The following is a 21,833-nucleotide window of genomic DNA, read 5'->3' as shown; positions in this document are numbered from 1 at the left end:
AAGAGAGAATAAGGAAAAAAAGTGAATACTCAATAGCAAAACAAACATCAATTAAATACACTGCGACAACATTTATGACTGCTTACAGGGTAAAAAGCTGACAGATGACGGATCTTGGAGATACTGACATGATTTCAGATACATGTATGTTTTTAGTCAGGGACAAAACATCCAATCTCATTTCAACAGCCTTTTTAAAGCTCCACTTTCAGTCAGCCTGACAGCATCCTGCGATCAATACGCTGTCTTCATTATCCTGACATTGATTCTGCAGCCCGGAAGAGGGGGAGCGTGTGGGGTGGAGGGAGAGAGAGAGAGAGGGGAAGTGGTGGAGGGAGATGGAAATACTGCTGTCATGTGTCAGCAACACCATGCAGCGGAAATGTTTAGCTCGATGTCCCAATCATACTGAACCTAGTCACATATGACCAGGCAGAAAAACAAACATGGTGGCATATCTCTAAGGGATAAACACCAAATTATTACAGCCATAATCCTGAGTCTCACACATTATGGATTCTTCCCTCGGGACTTCTTTTCCCCTCTGTGATAAGTACACACCTTATCAACGCAAACAAGACCTCATGTTTTCTTGGAGCTTTAGCAGTCTTAAGGCAATGAATATTCATCCATGTTCTCAGGATGGTGTTAAAGATAGTGGCTTCTGACAACTCATTTAATTTCTTCCTGAATTATCTCCAGTCATGCTAGCAGCTCTGTGACGCTCTATAAACACAGCTGCCGTAGAGTGAGATGTCAATGTGCTAACATGCTAACAGGGACAATGCTAACTTGCCGATATTAAGAAGGTCTAATGTTCTCCGTGTTCATAACCACCAGTGTTCAGAATATTTACACTTGCAAATTTGCATTAGCACAAAGTACAGCAGAGGTTGATGGGAATTACATGGATTTTGCAGGTGATTAGTCATAAATTGGATAAACTGAAATATCCGCCTGCTGGTGCAAGTGAAAAAGTCAAATGAACCTTCGTGTTGGTGTGATAGTGGTGCTAGACGTCGGGGGGGGGGGGGTCACCAAGTCTAATAAATTATGCTTTGTGGAAAGTAACATTCATACTAAATATGACCAGAGTCTAGATGAAACTTTCAGTGCTGTTGCAACCAATCACCAGAACAAATCTTACACATGTTTCTGCAAACCCCAGATAAAGTGAAACGTTACATTTCTTTGTAATGCAACATATTGTTTTAACAGCTTCAAAGTTATGTGGTGACAATGCTGTGCTGATGGTTTGGTTTACAAAAACATGGGGGGACACAATGGGGACACAATCATAATCTTGTGCAATGGGTAGAGATTAGAGGCCGACCGATACCAGCGGTAACCCTGGGACCTGAGCAAGTCCTGATATTAAGAGGCAAAGAATTCACATGTCAATATATCGACCTGTATTATTTGAATAAAATATATTCTGTATGGGTTAGGGTAAGTTATGTGCAGAATATATTCAAGACACAGTCTTTGCAGTCATCCCTAAGAAGAGGTATTCAAACAAAGATATCTAACAGAGGCAGGATATGTTATAGTTTAAATGTTATAGGTCAAAATGACATTAGTGAACTGAAACACAATTAGGAGAGGACAGTTATCAGTAATCCTGGACAACCAGCTGCACAATAACACACTGGTGCAAGTAGGCACCATAAAAATGTATACCCCAAACTGAAGTGAGTAATGCGAGACACATAATAAGGTGAATAGTGTCTCCCCACTTCTTTCTGCTCTATATAATTTCAGTGAGAGGGTAGGATCATAGTGTTACATACATGTTGACTTCAATATACATGTTTTCAACACATAACATTGTTATGATGTCATAAATTTTCTTTGTAGTAACACTTAGAATCTGTGGGGGCACTGAATCTTCCATACTATAGCATATCAGACAACACATACGCCACAACTGATCTATCTGTCATAGGCCAATATCAGCCAATAAAATCTGCCAACCAATACATCAGTCGGGCTCTGCTAGGGATTTCCCGACTTTCTGTCAAAATAGCCCTTTTTGTTGCCACGGACAGGTGTGGAAACTTCATTTCTATTGTAAAGAAGAATTAGATGTCTTTTTAATCATAGTGAATTGTAATATAGAGTCATCTTAGACCCACTGATAATTCTGTTAACTATCGATGGAAAGCAGTATGACACAGGAAGTTAGGCTGCTAAATGCAGCCAGTAAAAGAACATGTAAACAGGCAGTGTGTCACAGTTTTCAGAAATGCTGCAGTATTTCCTTCCAACGCTCCCCATGAGCTCTGAAAGCTTACGCAACGGGCTGGGAAGAAAAAAAATGAACTGGTGGTGGGAACAACAAGATAAAGGGATAAAGGAAGTGACAGATGTTTGGACCAATTCATTTTAATGAGATGCTAATCTGCCTTGCTGAGCATCGTCAGAGAGGAAAGTGCCTGCGTGGGTCTCCTCAATGATTCTAATCTCGCAGATAAAACCGAATGACAACTTCACGCATCCGCAACACACTTTATATAATCTACCATCCTGCTGCAGGAAGCAGAGACAGACACTTTCAAAATATAGAGGGAGCTGTATGTACAATTCATGAGCATCCTTCAAGGGTTGCGCGAATCTTAAATGATGTAAGAGGAGAGGGATTTTTACACAATAGAGCACCCAACCCCCCACCAGGACGAGCCCTGAGAGAGACAGCTTACATGTACAAAGTGGATCCACATCTGATTACAGGTCAGATACACCGAGGCTTCCACCTCTGGGTGATTGGGTATAAGATATTTCAATACATGTCGGTGCCTCTTAAGACTGAGAGGCTGAGTGATCTAACTGAGTTAGAGTGGTGGACAGAGGCACAGGGTAGCGTAGAGGAGGTTATGTCACACTCGGCTCAGTGTTAAGAGGAGGTCTGGCGGGATGCTTTGTCAAATGTCTTAATTCAATGTCCATCAGTCAGCAGCAGTCATGGACCTGGTGCTGTACGTCCTTCAGTGGAGATAACCATGACATAGTTGTTAGGATAGTCTGGGGCATGGAGAATTTATCATCTAGAATCTTAAATGAACTGTCATTACAGTTAACTTTCTAGTTGTCCTGATGTCCTTATGTGATAGAGGATGAGGGAACAGCATGAGTTTGTTCATCACCATACCAATGTAACATCATAACATCATATTTTATGAATCCTCTGAATCATCAGAGCAGAAGTGGGGATGAGTGACGTATTGGGCTAGTGATGGGAACTTTTTTAGCATCAGCTATAATCATATTATAAATAGAACAGATAATATGAAGCTGAATTGCTTTCAGTGAATTAAAAAGCAACACATCCTCTTACCTAAATGTCAACGGGGTGATTGCCAGTGACTCCCAAAACAACATCTGTCACTGTTTCTGAAAAACAACATGAAGGTTGCAGCGTAACGGTGCTGCACCTTCTTTGTATGAACCCAGTTTGTTTGGGTTTATGCAGGAATCTACTTGGATAGGGTTAATAAAGAATGCATTTTGGGTTAAAAAAACTACAGTGCTTATGGAACTCATACCGTAACATGATTACATGTAAGTTAAAAGAACTCACTGGTGACTTTTGGTTTCACAGATCTTGAGATCTTGTGTTTGTTTTACCCAACCATCCACCTTAACTTGAGTTTCAGGCAAGGGCAACATGATGGCGATTTTCAACACATGTCCAGCGAGGGTTTCGGAGAGGTTTTAGGAGAGGAGAGAAAAAAGCCTCAGAGTTTTTACACAACAGATCTTATTAGAGCCATGGAATATCAAGCATCCACCTTTGCTTACTACAAACTACAGGTTAGGAACTTCTATCCAAAAAAAAAGTCACACATGCCAATATTTGGTTGGAACTCCTTTAGCTTTGATTACGGCACTCATTCACCTCTCTTTCACAACTTGGTAGCATTGTCATCTTGGAATAGGCCCCTGCCATCAGGGCAGAAAAAATCCATTGATGGAAAAACTTGGTCATTCAGTATATTCAGGTAGTCAGCTGACCTCATTTTCTGGGCACATTACGTTGCTGAACCTAGACCTGACCAACTGAATCAACCCCAGATCATAACATGACCCCACAGGCTTGTACAATAGGCACTACAGATGATGAGTGCATCACTTCACCTGCCTCTCTTCTTATCCTGCTGTTTATCTATCAGTCCAGTATTCTGCACAACACCTCAGTCTCTATTGCCTGATATTTAATGGCCGCACATTCTCTGTAAAGGCCAAACCTGGGAACCTCATTCATGACAAGTAAAGTCACTACACCTGCTGTTGTCAAGGAAATGGAATGTCCCTCTAAACCCATAAATTGTTGTTCAGTAAGCGTTTGAGCTGTTGTCAGGCATTTCTCTCTTACTCGAACAGAGCCAGGCGGCTTCCAGACTGTCTTTGCGCAAAACAAATCTACCATGTCCTGACTCCAGCTCTGTACTCAACACACAGTGACTGGTATGGACATTCTCACCTCACTCTAGCAGAGAAAGCCAGAAATTTGGCAAAAAGTTGAACTACTCATTTAATGTTTAATCTGGTCTTTTTATCGATTCATCTACAATTGCGAAGGCGATCTATCAGATAGATCAAGTTAAAGGCTACATTGAAGTAGACACTGCCAAATAATGCACCAGCTTGCCATAAATGCAACATTAAAATATTAAAGCAATTATCAACAATGTGTTTAATCATGTGGCGCACCATCTATCATCTAGACAGTAAACAGATTCAGTGTAAATGAATGATGTCCTACTCAATCTGCCTGTCTGCTAGAAAACAACAGAAAACACAGATAACTGAACGAGTTGTCACACGTGTGTGTAAGACGAGAGAAAGGCGATGGGTGAATATCTACATTTACCCAGGCTATCCAGCTGAGCCTCGTCCTCCTGCCGCTCCTTCTCTCAGGGTGACTGGGAGACAACAGTCCAAGCTGGAAACACATGCCGTCCATCACACACAAACAAAACCGCTGTGTCTTCTCTGTCTGCAGCGTCTGACAGATCTACGGTAAACGGCAGGCGAAGCAGACAAATCTCCCTGTGCTGCGTTCCCGTCTGTCCATCACCGTTAGTCTCCTCCTCGATCTCTCTTTGTTGGGTCTGCCTCCCGCAGTTTGACCTGGTGCTCTCCAGCCCTCACCTCCATAAACTTGAATGAGTTACCTGGAGTGGACTCTCTTCTGCTATCTCTACTTCCCCCTCTCTCCCTTCCTAATGCCAGTTATTTTTATTCCTTTGTCCTCAGGAAGCAAGTGCAGATCAAGTTCTGGGCCCATCAGCAATTCCAGGGGCCCACAGCAGCAGAATGGCAAGGCAAACACTGAAATACAATCGCTCGGCTGGACACCCTCTTCATAGCTGTCTGTCTGACTGAACGAGGCTTCACAAGGGCAATGACAACACTGATACGCTGATATATATATTTTCATCTCAAGAGATTCTGGGGGAGATTCTGACAGAGGTTTGGGTTTGATTGGTTTGGACATCGGAGCTATGAAAGTGTCAAATGACACTGGACACACAGTCTCAAGGCCAGGCATAGGTCACCAGGCTATAGCTCTGAATCATTTAAAGATCTAGTATGGAACATTTCTGCATTAAAATGTCTTAATTATGAGTAGACCTTAATGGCCCAGATGGACACCCCTTAAACATAATGTTAAAAAACACAAATAAACACATTTTTTTAAATAAGAGGTATGTATGTTCCAGTGGAAGCTGAATGTTTCTTTACGTCTGATGTCAGTCAGTGTTTAAGTTGCATTGTGGGTAACGTGGCCACCAGGCTTTGAAAAGTAGTTTGCTGGTGGATAATTGCACAAAAACAAATGACACGGCCGTCGTCTTCTTTAAAACTGCATTACCCACAATGCAGCTGAGATGCTGAGTGACATCGCTTGAGGCAGTTTATCAGATCACATGCAGCTTCCTCTAGAGTCGCTAAAGGCTTTATGCTACATGTTTCACATTCACAGCAGTACTCCCCAACACCTGTAAACACAGTTTAATGTGTAAAAATGGTGGGGTTATCCTTTAAGTGCTCCACTTTCATGCTGCACTCAACATGACCAAAAGCTGCACTGTTATATGTTGTTTTCTCTTGAGGATAAAACACTAAAAACATGGCTGATATGTTATTCTTTGGTTACCAAGGGTTCTATGTTATATGTCAAATTATCAGAGGTGCAATCTTTATTGACAGGCACTGCATGAACACTACTACAGTACATCACATTACCTGTGGGAATTCCTGACCTTAATAGGGATCAACGTCAGAAGCCCTCACAGGATACACAATTTTAATTTTTTATATAAAAGGTTCTCAATGTCACTTGTGATGGTGCTTCATACATCAGCTCTAATTATCGAGGAACAGTTCAGCCAAAGCCCTAAAGGTCAATTCAAAATCAAGTGACGGCAACCTTCATGCTTCTTGACAAGTGAGAACACATTTACATCTGTGTGATATTTCTCATGCAGTAAATAACACACTGCTCCAATCTGTAATACTCTAGTTACTAGGGGAATGACAAATATTAAAACATGGTATGTCTTTGTCGAGGTCAAATGCTACATAACAGACAGAGCAGCAGCCAGCATGACGGAGTCTGATTGTGACAGACAAGACACGAACAATATGTAAGCACTGTAAGAAAACAGAAATAGTACACTGTGGCTAAAATGAGCATTATGCAAAGACAACTACAGAACCACCACAGCTCTCTACTAAAATCAATTGCACCTGTGAGGAAATCAAAGGGCCAGACAACGCTGACAAATGCTTGGGAAGATGGTAAATGTTGTAATCCCACTTTCAGAATCCCACACAGGGGCAAACATAGCTGAAGTTTTACAAGCAGCTGTCACTGACCGGGAGCTTAAAAGGCCAAACCATAGCATCGTTATTGTGACTGACAATGCGTGTAATAGCCTAGAATATCTTCAGCTGGGCAGTGTAGATGTAGCCAGCTCTCAGCTCTGTGTCATGCTTGAAGAGAAGTTTGTTTGGTCTCTCTTTGCACTGTAAGTATTGAGAGAGTTCTACTTTGATGAAGTTCTGCACTTAAAAATAACACTTTCTGTGTTTTGTACTGTTTTTCAGTTTTTCCTTTCAATTTGTGGAAACGAGTTCAGTTGGAGGGTCACACACAGCTTCAAGCAGAAGCAAGAAGCTCACACTAAGTTCACGCACAGTGCTACAGTCTGAAGAGACTAATGAGAAATCACGGGAGAGAAGCCAGTCGGTTGAGTTCGTGGTGAAACCTTTTACAAGTGCGTACATATTTTTTGTGTCGTTTACTGCTTGTGATGACTCATACAGTCAGAACGCAGAACTGAAGTGACATTCATTACAAGATGATTACTAGTTAAAACATTTTACAAAGGACCTGTGTTGTTTTGCATTTTGTTAAAAGTCATAGCCAAAGCAAATTGAAAGCTGTTCTTGAATTTGGAGCACCCAGCACAGTGAAGTCTGGCACTGAGCTATAGGAGTTTGAATAGTTTTATTCTTGTCTTTTTTTATTTAATCTTACAGGGTCCCATGCTTTAGAGTAACAGAAGCTAAAACCCATTGAAGTTCTTTTCTTACCTGATTTGTGCATAAGGTGCAGTCAGAGTTACAGCCTTAGACAACCCAATAAAATTATATATTGCTGTTTTGAAATTTGTGTCAATCATCCAGTAACTGGATTGTGAGTGGTTCAGGAGAGAGGGGAGGGAAGAGAGAGCTTCTCTCCTTTCTACTCAGACAGAAATATGGCTGAAATACAATGAATACATAGAATGATGAAGCAAAATACTGGAAGATTTGGACAGATAACAACATACACAACTGCGATTCTTCAGTTTATAATGCAACATTGTGTTTTACTGGACTAGATCAAGTGAGCCTTTGGGAATCTAACAAGACTTTTTTGTCAGAGGTTTATGGACCTGTGGAAGACCAAGACCCATTTGTGCTGCATCAATATCACAGTTGATTCTCTGGATTTGGGGTGTGTGGTGTGTGTGTGGGACTAAAGCAAGGTAGATCACTGAAGTCATGCTAACCTCAGCTCATCAGCATCAGCAGTCACAATGTTATTATCTTTTTGATGATATATTCAGCGACCAGCTGACCAGTATCATCCAATCATGTTCATGTAAGTGTTATAGCCTTTACAACCTGTCAGTTCATTATTACTGTGCTGATTCTCTAATGCCAACACTGATTGCTCCCTCTCCTTCTCCCACCATCCCACCTCAACCTCCTGTGACTGAAGCTGGAGCATTGTTATCTTTCTGTGCTCTGTGTTCATGTGAATTTTTGTATCTGACACTGTATCCTCAGGGATTAGCTCTCAGCTCAAGCCTCCTCGTTGCTCAGATTCTTTGAAAGCTCCCTCAGAGAGCAGAGAGGTTTTTTTTTCCTACCAATTCCAAGTGAATAACTACTTGCAACTCTGTCTGAGATATACTCAGTGTCTTCTGGTGCTCTCATCAGAGATGTGGCTGCAGCAAAACCTACTTGAAGACTAGCTATTACGAATTACAAAGTATCCTCACCACGAAGAAGTGCCCAGTGAAGCCCAAAAATGCCAATTGTGTCAACATAAAGCTGTGAGGTGTGGTGACACTCACCGGCACAGGGCCCTTCTTGATGGTCACGCTGGGCGTGGTTGCCCTCAGTGCTCCGGTGACTCCGTGGTAGTACCTGAAGCAGACCTGTGTCTCAGCTGAGAGAGGGAGAGAGAGAAAAGCAAGTACTTACTTTCCTTTCACCAGCATGATTTTATTTCCAGACAAGATAATTTGTTTTTGTTATTTTTTCGTCCCTTTGTTTAAATTCAAAATGGTTTTGAAGAAAGTGACTTCCTTCTTGTTGTCAAATGGAACAGACCTTTTCAATGACACGCATATTTATATCAAATAGCAGGTAAAAACAGGAGTAATTATTGACAATTAACAAAGGCTCAATTCCATTTAGTGTATTGGAGACTATTGTAGTGGGCTAACATGCACGACAGCAGCCTCTTGACTCTGTTTGACCTGAACAGAATCTTAATCAGTATCGATGGTAACCCACGTGTTCACTGTACTGTTTTATGTCAAAATAGCTGCTGTGAAACAGGTCTACACTGTTCATTTGAATTGCATTGATGAGAGCTGGGAAAAACATAAAGTGAATTTGGATATACAGCTATGAGCAGGTGTGTAAAAAGACACAGAAAAGTTTTAGGGCGCCCCGTTAGCTCAGCTGGTAGAGTGTGCATCCCATGTGCAGAGGCCTTGTTATCACTGCAGGGGCCCAGGGTTCAGGCCTGAAGAAATAACATGCATGATGTAATGCATGTATTACTTCCATATTTCAGAGCAAGCTCTAAATATTTATGTAAAATTGTATTTCAATTAATACTTTCTTGACAGCATGATAATATCTGACCTTGATTAATCTGTTTGAGTATTTTCATAACAGTTAGGTCGTGGGAATTTCTCGTTGCCTGTGCTGTGATTCAAATGAAGACAAAACAGTTATCTGCACCTTTATTCCTGTAACAAATTCAATTAAAATGTATTTTGGTGAATAGGTAAAGTAGAGACACAAAAGCAGAAGGCTTGGGGGTCACGAGGAGATTAAGGTCATACTAAAGCTCCATGTTTTCCTGCATGTTTGGCCAGAGGAGGGGGAACACACGGCAGCACTGCACCTAAGTGACTGAATGAACACAAGCGTGCCTGGAGTCTAAAAGAGAGAGGGGAAAAAAACACTGTGACTTCTGTTTGGACAGCCTTAAATGTCTTGAAAACACTCATATGATGAACGCAGTTAAAGTCTTTAGTTTAAGTACCTTTTAATGAGAACCAGGATCCCATTACTGTACATGCCGGTGACAGTAATAGTGAAATAAATGAAATGTACAAAGACTAACAGTGAGAACAGTTTGTGCGAGTCATAACTGCAGCTGCTTCTAGTCATTAAAGATAATAATCATCGTAACAACTACAGCACGGGGCAACCCTGTCTCGTCTAAATTACCTTCACTTACTACTTGGACTATGTTGGGTGTGAATAAAGCTCTACTGTACATTTAAATGCTACACTAAAGTGGTCAGGAGGTGGTCAGGTGAATGGTGGACGGTCCAGACCATCTTAAATTCCATCTGTGGTTATGTTCAGACAACAGAGCACTTTGGTTTGGAAAAGGAGGAAAACTTGTAGGAGATACAAAGCTTTATCATGTGACGGTGACACAGCTGTCTATTGGAAGGCCTTAAACTGAACTGATTTCAGTGTTTGTTTGATCTGATCTCATGCACATTAACAGGGAGATGAATTTATATCAAGTCATATCATATTAGTAGTTTGGTTGTTTGAGGGCAGAGTGAATACCTGGAAGAGTTTTAAAATGACACCTGACGGTCAGTGAATGTTCTGTCTTGGGTCCTCCTATATCTGACCTTATACTGTGTATTACTGAGGGTGCTTGCCACCTAACCTGCCGTTAAAACAAACTGATATGTCAGCCAGTTTTTTTGCTTATACCGCTATGAGAGCTCTCAGTGAAGCTCTTCTTGCTATTCTCTTTGTGACACCAGAGAACAGACAGAAACACATCAGGTTCAACTAAGGTGTCATTTGTAAGAAATCTACTGCTGCTCACTATACCTTTCCAGCTACTCTTTGCTGCAGTTACCTCTGGCTGAAATAATTAGCTGCAAGTATTTCAGTTGTCCATGGAGCTAAGTGTCCCCAATGAAGGCAGTCTGTCAACTGGCCTCCCTGGGCTGGGCCTGAACACAGAGGTCAGTTTGAAGACAGGAGATATAGTACACAGGTGATTTACAGCAGCTCCGATCAGAACTATGAGTCCAAGAACGAGGAGAGAGAGAGAGAGAGTCAGGAGAGAGAGAGAGAGAGAGAGAGAGAGAGAGAGAGAGAGAGAGAGAGAGAGAGAGAGAGAGAGAGATCAGCAGCGTGTAGCACCAGAATATTTTCACATGTTACTCTGTGAATGGAGGATTTATTTGGACCGAGCCAGAGGTGATTGTGGAGACAAACCAAACTGCTCTGGTGACTTTGATTCAGTTTGAATGAAGTGTGCTTTGCAATGAGTTAACGAGGCGATTAAGCACGTCTTAGTTCAGTCAAAGAGAGATGCTTGAATTTGGACGGTGTATGGTTGAATTTTTCTGTTTGGTAAGGACAATACATATTAAAAAAAACACATTTTCTTGTCATTTTGTTGAGTTTACATCTGGTAACACAATACATAGACGTCTTTGGAAGAACGTCAGCACTGTTGTTTCTAAATGTTCTAATGTTGGTTTCGCTTATTGAATGTTTTAATCTAATTTTGGCCATATCTGTTATATTGCCCCTTTAAATGCAGACAATTTCTGCATATTTCAAATATGAAACTGCTGTCTCTTCATTCCTGACAAAGTAAACCATACTATACCATATTTTAGTGCTTCTTCTGTTTCTTACATGCTTTTACTGTTTATTAGCAGCTCTGTGCCATTGAGCTGCTCCACTATGAGATCAGAGATGTTTTATTTCATCATTAAAACATTTACTGTCCAGCACCTTTAAGCAGAGTGAGTGAGTGTCTCCATATTTCTGAAGACAATTCAACTGTAATTCAAGTAGTAAGGCACAGGCAGTTTAGTTTCTAATGGCTTATGAATATGCAGACACTGATGTGAAAGGCTGTAGATCACTGCAATAACCTGGCTGAAAAACTGGAACAGTTTCAGAAACAGGAGTTTTTGTTACTTACAGTCACTGAAGTGGGAGCTGCAGTCGACTTTCCAGACGATCTGTCCTTTGTGAGAGCCATTGATGCCGCGGTTCTTATAGTCCAGAAAGTTCTCAGACAAGGCCTCATCTGGGAGGAGAGACTAACCTGATGAAACCACACTTATACTCCAGCCCTCCACAATTCTCTCAATAGTTCCAATACTGCAAAGTGTTTTAGGTATTTACATTATGGCTCTGTGTAGCAGAAATACAATGTGTGACGGTGAATGTCAAGATGTTGCTGGGTCCATTGTGCAGGAGTTAAGACAATGGAACAAACATTGGTAATGTTGGTTAAGGGGAGTAAATACAAACTGAAATGATAAATATTCAACTTGCTATGATAAAAAAAATCAACATCATCATGTTTTATTTCACTTACCAATGAGATACATTCCGATCCAGTCTCCAGCGTCCACCTCCTCCTTGATGTCCCACGTGATCACCAGGTCTTCGGACTGGCCAATGGTGTAGTGGGAGGAGCTGATGGTGAGGGTGGAGCGAGCGTCCGGCGACACCAGATCAGTGTCGCTGGTCGACCGTGACAGCCCCAGCATGAAGGCCTCCTGGTTCAGACCATTCACAGCGTAGCTCTCTGGGCCGTAACTGTGACGAACCGCATCCTTACAGCGCTGGCGGGTCTGGCTGCTGCGGGTCGGGGAGGCCATGGCCGCCAGGCCCAGGAACCGATTCTGGTACAAGTTCTATAACACAAGACACAGCAGAAGCTTTAGACCAACAAACAGTTAAATTTTGTTTGTTCTGAGCACAATTTTTCAACTCAGTGTCAGGCCATTATAGGTTAGAGAGTAAGTACATTGAGAGTTAGTACACGTCCACGCACTCCTGGTTTCATTGTACACTGCAACTTCTTTTTTTTCCTGAGAAAAACCATTGGTGAGACCCTGGGCCAATTCCATCAGCACATCCTTTTTCAAGTAAGAACTTCATTTTAACATTCAGTATTCGTGGATTATCCTTAATATTTAGTAATAATTATACATTTTTTACATTAACATAAAAATCACTGATTTGTCTCTTAATCTGAATCCACACCAAAGGTTAACGTGGTCTATTCTGGGCCAAGACCCAAGTTTTGTAGAAATCTGTTCAGTAGGTTTTATGTAATCCTGCTGAAATACCAACCGACTAGCAGACAGGTGAAAACATGACGTCCTTGGAGGAGTTTGTTTCTCCTCAGATTTGCGTCATCAGCTGGAAGTAGATATTAGTTTGTCTGGTTTGTCTGGAGTCTGATGTATTGCAGGAGAAGGTCTGTCATGATGGTTCATGATATCAGTAGCTGACATGCTGGTAATAGTTGACATCTTTCCGTCCTTCCAGCCTATTCATGTTATCATACTGTTGTTGGACCTATAAAGTCTGCTTCTTGTCTCTTAAATTTACTGCTCTACAATATTTAAAAAAACATTCTATTAAATGAATCTCTGGAAATATGTCACCATGAGTTTTTAAGTGATAAATGTTAAATTGTTAAATAAAGGGATATACGTTCATCAAACTGATACCCTGTGCTGATCCTCCAGGACATCACTGTCATCGCGTACTTGTACTTGTGCACTGTTTTTGGATCGAAAGGTCTATTATCTAATTGTGGTATAATTTCCAGACACTCACAGTGACACTGCTGCCGGTATTTGATGCTTTGAGGGTAAAAGGTTTGAAACGCATAATAACAACATCAAATGGAGATGTAGCTATGTGAACTACTCATTCTAAGGAATGAAAAAGATGATAATTTCTAAAATGAGCCAGAAAAGACAGCATTCACACCCACTGGCAGAGAAATCCTTTGACAAATCACTCTGATTGTACAAAAACACACAGGGAACAAACATGCATTGACACATCTTTTGGACCAGTGCACACAAAAGATTAAATGGGTAGAGGACCATCATTAAGGCAGTTAAGAGACGTTGTGGTGATGAGAGATACTGACATGACTCTTCACAGTGAGGGAGAAGATGGAGATTTCAACAACTGTTAGTACATCACACTTTACAACATCCAAAAGTTTGTTTGCTTTAAAGAAAACTAGTCTAGGCCTTTTGGTAGGCCCAAGTGGTCACTCAAGTGGAATGGATGATAAGTATGAGGGAGGAATGAAACATAAATCCATATGATCTAGTTGTTTATTATAGTCAATTTGTCAGTTTTGAATGTTGCACTTTTATTGCAAAGAGAAACATTAATGTTACCTCATGAAGTAAATGGACCTCTGCTATATCGATCCTTCAACATTACAGTCTGAACAGACTTTTTAAATTGTGCAGGACTTTAGGTCTGTCAAGACTTTGGATCGCTCCACATACTGCAGCACTGTGCATGGAGCTGTGGACAGACAGATACTCTTATTGACCTGAAGGGTGTTGTTTTGTTGAATATCCAAAACCCAAAATAGAAGAGTGAAAGTGTACGAAACAGATTTAACTGCATGCTTGTCTGCACTAATTTTAGCAAGCTAACTAGATATTTACAGGACAACATAAAGACAGAAGACTCTGCCTTGTGTTACTGCAAAAGCCAAAGACCATAATTACTTATATTTAGCTAGCTTCATGATATTCAAGGATTAGGGGTTAAATCCTGGTTCAGGACTGGATTACACTTCACAGCCAAATCTGTTAAGGAAAGCATTAAATTTGCCCTCCTGCTAAAACCTACGGAACATGTGCCTTCAGCCTTTTACTATTACATCGTGGCCATCATATGCATATTTGAGAACCTTCATGTAGTTATGTCTTCTAACTAGTCTCCCATAACCTGTTACGATGTAGCACTTATAAAAGAGTCTCATGTAAATATTAAAAGGCTAACTGAAGAGTTTTTAGCAAACTCTTCAAACTAACTGGCTAACTATGGCTAAAACAATCATTTCAGCAGATACAGTAGCCTGCTTTGGTTTACTTCTGTGTGATATAGATCCATACAAGACAGAACCAGAAACGCATCAACAGAAACACCTGACAGTGCAATCAAAACAATGCATTTCTGTTGTTCTCATTTTCTGAATTTGGGTGGACACAATAGCAGAATAACCTTACCACAATAGTATGCACCGTAACAGCACAGAACTATAGGGAGGTTCGGTTCTTACAGCATGGTGTATAAAAAGGTTCAGTTTCTTGGCCAGTGATCCTACTTTGAAGAAACTGCATTGACCAGGATTTGGTTCATCAAAGGAACGTTTCTGAACCTCTCAGCAACCTTAAATGTGGTTTAACGGTGCGGCGTGATCCACTAAGAGTCCGGTGTCTGTTGAGCGTGGGCCCTGTTATGGCCAGCAGGTCCAAATGTGATGGAGAGTTTTCCATCCTGGGATCTCAGCTCAGATCAGAGGATGCTCCAGTTAGAAAGGAGCTGCAGGGCACCACTCAGCCAGCCTTGACGCATTGGTCTAAATGCTCAAACACTTTGTGCAGTTAGTGACGAACAAAGGTTTTCTGCACGCACAGTGCCATTTGTACGATAATACGAATGTTAATGTAAGACAGCACCATTATTGACTAAGCCTACACTGCCCATAAATATATATTTGTACTGTCGGAAGCTTTCTAAATCCCATATTCCTGCAGATAAACTGGGTGATGAGTACTGATAAGCAGGCAAATGGAGAACATGGTGGGTGATGGTGGTGGCGGGTGGGGGGGCACTGACCTTGATACTACAGAGCTGCATCAGCATAATGACCAGTCAACCCAAAGCAGACCAAAACCTGAGGGAAGTGGGAGGAGAAGGGCGGTGGGTTACAAACCAGAAACAAAAAGCAGAGGCAGTGAATGCAGCAGGTGAAATCAAGTATGGCATCCGTGTGCACTTATGTTAGACGGGAACAAAAACAAAAAACAAAACAAAACAAAAAAAGCAGTATCATCATACTTTCATACTTCATCTTTGTCAGATAAAAAGATGAATTATTGAGGAGGAGCAGAAGCAACCGATGGACCAACACAGAGAGACAAAGACGCCGTGACCTCAACACAGACAGATGGAGAACAGAAGACACACAGCGATGAACACATGTAACATCAGAACAGAGATAATGATGTTAACATATTTCATCGGCGTTCATGTGCATCTATGGATGGTCACATGCCTGCAAAGGAAGAACATATTAGCAGGAATATGGTGTCATATCTGATTCACCTCTGAAGGAAAGACATGACGCTGGTTGCATTCATCAATACTGCATTAGCTGTGTATGTTGTACTTTAATACAAAGCAAACAGCAGTGTTCTGATCTCTGAAATGCATTAATAAAACACCACACTGCTGTACCAGACAGCAGCCTTTTAAGAAAGTAGTCCGTAACACTGCATGTATTCCATCATAGTGGTAGAATAAATACAGATGACAGAATAAAGCGTAGCGTTTCATTCATCCAGTTATTGTTTTCCCAACAACTGCCCTGGTAGATAAGCAATACTGGCTAATATCGGAGATTAAAAAGGGAACACAGCTGCCGTCTGTCATCCCGAAATACACAAGAGGGTTTAAAGCGCTGACATTAAAATAACCAAATCATGTGGCCGACCATTCATACAGAGAGGCATCAAATGTGTTGATCATTGTGCAAACGGCAGATACCATCACTGCCTTCGATGCATCACTGCCACTGGGGTTCGCAAAATGAAGCTTCGACATGTAAACTCTGCGGGTAGCTTACCTCAGTGTTTTGGTTTTCAACTGATGATAAAATGTGGTCTAAACTGCTATACAGGTAACATTAAGCTGACCTCTGGAAAATACTGTGCTGCACACATTCCACTGGAGCCTGGTAGTAATAATTAATAACAATAATAATAATCAAAGCATCTAATAAGTGGTGTCCTTTATACCCAGAAGCAGGTACAAAATGAATTATTTGAATTTCTTTATACAAAACACAATACATATAGATTAAAGTTAATTGCCATGTTCAATCTTTTTTTAAGTAAATGAGCCAGAACAAGGACAGTGTGTTATAGATATGAAGCAACCACGCCACCCACCAAAACATGTGTTTATAGTAACATTGAAATGATTTCTTGGGCTTCAGCTCATAAACATCTCCCCCGACCGCCATTTTCTCACAAACACTCAATCGCAACAGCACCTACACAACTCTCACCAGCAAGGGAAGGGAGATAGCTCAACAGAAAAGATTTGTTTAGTTCTGTTTTTACTTGCCATGGGCAATTGAGCAATCCCCATTACTGAGTCCTACTTCAGACTCTCATTTTCTCTCAACCCTGTGTTGTATAATGATAAATCACCTTGTTACCCTGCTTTTCACCAATTCAGCATTATGCCAGTGAGCTGATGGGGTTAACCGTAGAAAACATCCTAAAATCTCATCAAACAACACAGCTAGACTGTCAGATTTTTATGACCTTGCTCTGACTTCTGTCCGCACAGAAAATACAACACACTCTTCTCTTGTTGGTGTACTCAAGGACAGTCTGACATCTCCGATTTGAGAGTCGGCTGCTGAATGGCAATGGTGAAAATCCTAGACACAATCAAACTCAAGTGATCTTTTCCCTGATGTTCATATTTTCAAACTGTCCCCACGCTGTCCCAGCTTACTGTGACGGCGTGACCAGCATGAATGTGTCCCTTCAGCCAACTTACGACAGACTCCAGCAGCGCCGCTGTTGTAGCTACTACTAAGAGAGGAGGAGGGGATTGTGTAGGCACAGCTGTGTGCACAATTGGGCACTCGTATGCAAATATCTACGAGCACGGGCACAAACAAAAACTTCACAACGTCATGTTCCACGCTCATGTTCGGTCCCTACAGTCCTCATTAGACGTGTAGTGCCATATTAGCATGGCACCCTATCTATCTACACGAACAGACATGCATTGTAATCTCCAGGGAAATCTCCCCAGTTGTCCTTCCTACTTGTTCTGACACTTGCATAATTAACTACTGTAATTGTGTTCAAGACGACAGGATTCATAATTCGGCAGACACGTACGGCAGGCAGAACAGTAGAGACACGAAATGATCCTGTGGCTCACTAATGATCTCCTGACCACTCCTCACGCTTACTGTTAACCTTAACTCACTCGATATATGATCTAATCATTACTGTCCTCATGAATCCTTCACCCTTGAACACTTCACGTGAAAGCTGATACGCACTCTCAGTGTTTCATGAAAAAGATCCCCCATCAAAAAACGAAGAAATCATGCTGCCAGTGGTGGCTCTTGCCCTGAACAGGTTCTGCTGAGATAGTTGGATCATTGCTAGCCCGTCAATTGTGTAGTGCTGTGGTAGAATCATACCAATTTTCAAAACTAAAGATCCAGAGGGATGCTGGGTCATACTTCGAACTAAAACAACCAATTTGATAAATCCCCTTAACGTCTGTGAGACAACAGCAAACATTAGCATTATTTCACTTTTAGCTAACATTACTGTTTGATACTCAATAAGACCGAAAATATCATCACATCTTGAACACATTTATTGAGCCATGAAAAATGAAATCAACCAGTTATGTTGCAGTAGCTTGGAAGTGGCTGAAAGCTAAGATAGCTTTGCTTTGAAACTGATTTCTTTCTGTCAACATTTACACAGACGGTGTGTCAGGGGCCTGAGACAGTATCGAGACATACAGCCTCCAGCGAGACATGAGACCTCAATGCCTAGAAGATGGATTCATTCATCAAAAGAAATGCAGTTACATTGAAAGAGCTTTACATGAACATCTGCCCCTCTCCCCCAACTGTTATCTAATGCAGTGCTCTGCCTGGTAGCAACCAATGCAGCTGCAGAGTCCATCAGCTGCTGGCAGCAAAAAAACAGTTGGATTCAAATAAAATCAGATTATGTTAATAATTGATTATACATAATTCAATATCAAATGAACTCCCTGTAAAGTATGGCAGCTGAGACTACCAAAAAATCCTCAAAAACAAGCTAGCATCAGGGTTGAGAGGAACCGTCAGAATTATACGAAAGCTACTGACCAGCAGTTAGTGGTGCCAAATTATAGTAACTGAGAGCAAACCATGGAGAAAGAGTAACAGAGGATACCGACAGAGGAAGAGCATGATCACTTCCCTGTGGACAATACTCACTACAACATATATCAAGTTCTTGACTCAAGTCATTCAAATGGACAAACTCATCACTGCTATTTCTGTATTGTCTTAAGCAGCTATAATGTCACATCATGATGCCAATTTTATTTAGAATAATTCCTAATAGAGAGCTAGAAAGTTTGGTCCTCATGTAGCAGTCACTGCCGCCTACAGAATGAGATCTGGACAATAGTGCACAATTTAGCAATGATGTTGTGGAAAGTTAAGGTAGCCCAAAACTGTAGGATGTCAATGAAAATCACTCCAGTCGTCATGCGGATATTTCAGTCTGGTCCAAAGTGGTGGACAGAGTCATACATTGACATGTCCAATCCCAGAGACATGTTGCTAGCATGACTAATAAAGACACATAGTTCTGTGCCACCACTGGTCTCAGCCTGGCCACCTCTGCAGAAAGTAAAGTAAAAAAGACTTACATTTAAGGTGCAAATCATTAAAAACATTAGAAATGATCTACACAATAGTAAGAAGTAACAGTATGAACATTATTATGAAGACACACATGTATTGTGTTGCAGAGAGGTCTATTGAAGTAAAAATGCTAACCAGCTAGCAAGATGTGATGGTAAGTGCAAGTCTGATGGTAAACAACACCAATCCCTCCCGATGCTCTGAGCTCCCAGCCCGGACAGAGTCAGCTAAAATGTTTACATATTAAGCCTAAAATTTTAAATAAATCAAACCAAATCTCAGCAGGTACTATTTCCAAGTATAAAACAGTGGATATCTTCAGGAAACAATGTAGTAGTTGGTGAGTATTTCCTTCTAATGGGAACAAATTACCAACAATGATTCTAAATTGTTATCATAACCATAATGATAATCCATCTGAGATCATGTAAATCAAATCTGGGACCCTACTGAAGAACAGTTAATGAATTTAAACACTTGGTAACACTTCATTACTCATCCAGCACCCTGCTGGACTGAAGCTCTGTGCTTCAGATCGTCTCCTGTCTGTCTCTGCACTGGCCGACATACTGTATTGTGGATCAATACAAATTCTATATACAGCACTGTGTGATGACTGCAGCCAGCAACTTACAGTAGCTAGCCTTCTCTGTAACAAGACTCTGTCACGTCTCAACAGCAGCAGAGCAAGTTCTCAACAGACTGTTCTGTGGTTCACTTTCAGTATAGAGGTGGTGCACACTATCACACTACAGTGTGCAATGTGTGGGGCTGCCTGCAGCTATATAAACTGTCATATAAGCATATATATAAATATAATCATATCAGACAGATGTGGCAGATAATGTTATTTCAGAGAATGGACCCAGAGAGTGTTTTCTCTTGTTCAGTAAAGGCTGCTGCTTCACTGAAATATGTCTGTGGAGCTTGTTCACCCACACTACAGCAAATATCCGCAGGGCCTCTCGCAAAAACACTGCCAGAAAGTAGTAGAAAATGTCTGGATTTAGACCAGATTCTAACATTGGTGAAAACCCAACCGTTCTAAACTCTCTAAGCTGACCACCACTTATTTTCCTGAAAAAAAAGAGCTTTCCTGGAGCAGCTGAAGGTGATACTGATTTTGCACTCACAGCATCTTACAAAATTCAACTGTTGTCTCTGCAGTGCCTGTTTTCTGGGAACGTATGATTTAACAGTGAGCATTTGCCAGGTGTCACTGAGGCAGACCTGGAAGAAAAGTCCACCCAGTTATACAGGCACGCTGAAATGGTTCCTCTGTCAAGTGTTTAGGACCTCTTTTTGCTTGAGAAAATCAGAGATCTGTACATTTCAGCAATGGTGGCGACATTGGAAGCTATGCACTCAGTATGAAGCCATCCTGTGTCATCCATCTCAGCCTGTCAACACAACAATACATCACTCCATCACTGTTCTACTTTTTCTTTCCTTTCTCAAAGGATTTGTAGAATGGAGCCTAAGCGATACTGGAATTTTGGGGCTGATGTGGTTACCATTACTGGAGAGTAAACAAAAATACAAATTGATATAGTCTTGATATCAACAGAGTGCATACATAGATTTTTTCATAATGGTCCTCCAAATAAGGTTATTACGTGCACTGACAAAGATACAGATGTAAGGGATGCAACTTATTTTACAGTTCAACCATTAACTTCCCTGTCCAAAATGTCATCAAACTGCGAACACACTGGAAATTGAATAATTACTAATGACTCCAAGCATCATGTTCTGCATTATGCTCTGTAAAAAAATCTCTGATATGCCACTGTGGGCTGACTGTGGGTTTCATATTGGAAAACACTTAGGCCCATAGCGATACATCTGTGATTAGATTTGTGTTTTGGTAAATGTCAGAGGAAAAGCCAGATTTGTCCGTGATTAACAGAGAGAAACAGCACCGTCAGCTTGGTCTGTGTCTGTCTGATCAGGGCCAGTGTGTGGCAGAATTATCACAGCCTCATATCTTCTCTGCAGGAGGCTGAGTCACTCAAAGAAAACAGTGTTTGTCAACGTCAAATTGCTGCTTTTCTTTAAGTTGAAGAATGCACGCAGAGAAGGCAGCGCCGGCACAAAAATCTCACGCACAGAGAGCTCGGGGTGTCATGATTTAGTTTAGAAGTCCACCAGATTTATGTGTGCCGAAAGGTTCTATTCACGTAAGATGTCAACGGCGTCAAAGGTGAGCCTCTGTTTGGAGACGCGGGAGATAAATGGCTACCTGAACAGCTGATTACTAAAATGCTCTGGATCTTCAGTGTTTCAGAGTCCTCATAGACTACCTGAGCACACCTCAGGGACCTTAGCCAACCACTGCAGCGCTCCACACACAACACGCGACATCCTCAGGAAACCCTAAAACCGCGGCTCCGCTGCAAGCGTTGGATGATGTCGTCCTTAACTGGCACCAAACGAACATTAGCATGCATATTCATAGGAGGGTTAAAAATAGAGAGTGGGATTTCATCTGGGGATGGAGTGGGACAGGAAA

The 21,833-nt window shown here is 41.3% G+C and overlaps 1 protein-coding gene across 7 annotated transcripts in view; it reads right to left on the bottom strand.

Annotated features, from left to right (window-relative positions):
- The window catches only part of LOC119008756 (E3 ubiquitin-protein ligase HECW1-like), a 62,737-nt gene that overhangs the window by 39,589 nt on the left and 1,315 nt on the right, over positions 1-21,833 (bottom strand). For 5 of the 7 annotated variants that reach the window (XR_005071522.1, XR_005071521.1, XR_005071523.1 and 2 more), the window contains exons 2-4: positions 12,176-12,497; positions 11,774-11,881; positions 8,634-8,728 (exon numbers count right to left, since the gene is read on the bottom strand). Coding sequence is in view for 4 of the 7 variants with exons in the window: in XM_037079394.1 (XP_036935289.1) it covers positions 8,634-8,728; positions 11,774-11,881; positions 12,176-12,497 (525 nt within the window). In the remaining 3 variants the exon portion in view is untranslated. Of the gene's footprint in view, positions 1-8,633; positions 8,729-11,773; positions 11,882-12,175; positions 12,498-15,471; positions 15,530-21,833 lie in introns of all 7 variants that reach the window. The other 2 variants (XM_037079395.1, XM_037079400.1) reach the window with 1 other exon arrangement.

Source organism: Acanthopagrus latus, chromosome 19, assembly GCF_904848185.1.
Source record: "Acanthopagrus latus isolate v.2019 chromosome 19, fAcaLat1.1, whole genome shotgun sequence".
Taxonomy (NCBI): Eukaryota; Metazoa; Chordata; class Actinopteri; order Spariformes; family Sparidae; genus Acanthopagrus; species Acanthopagrus latus.
This window is presented reverse-complemented; position numbering and strand designations above follow the sequence as displayed.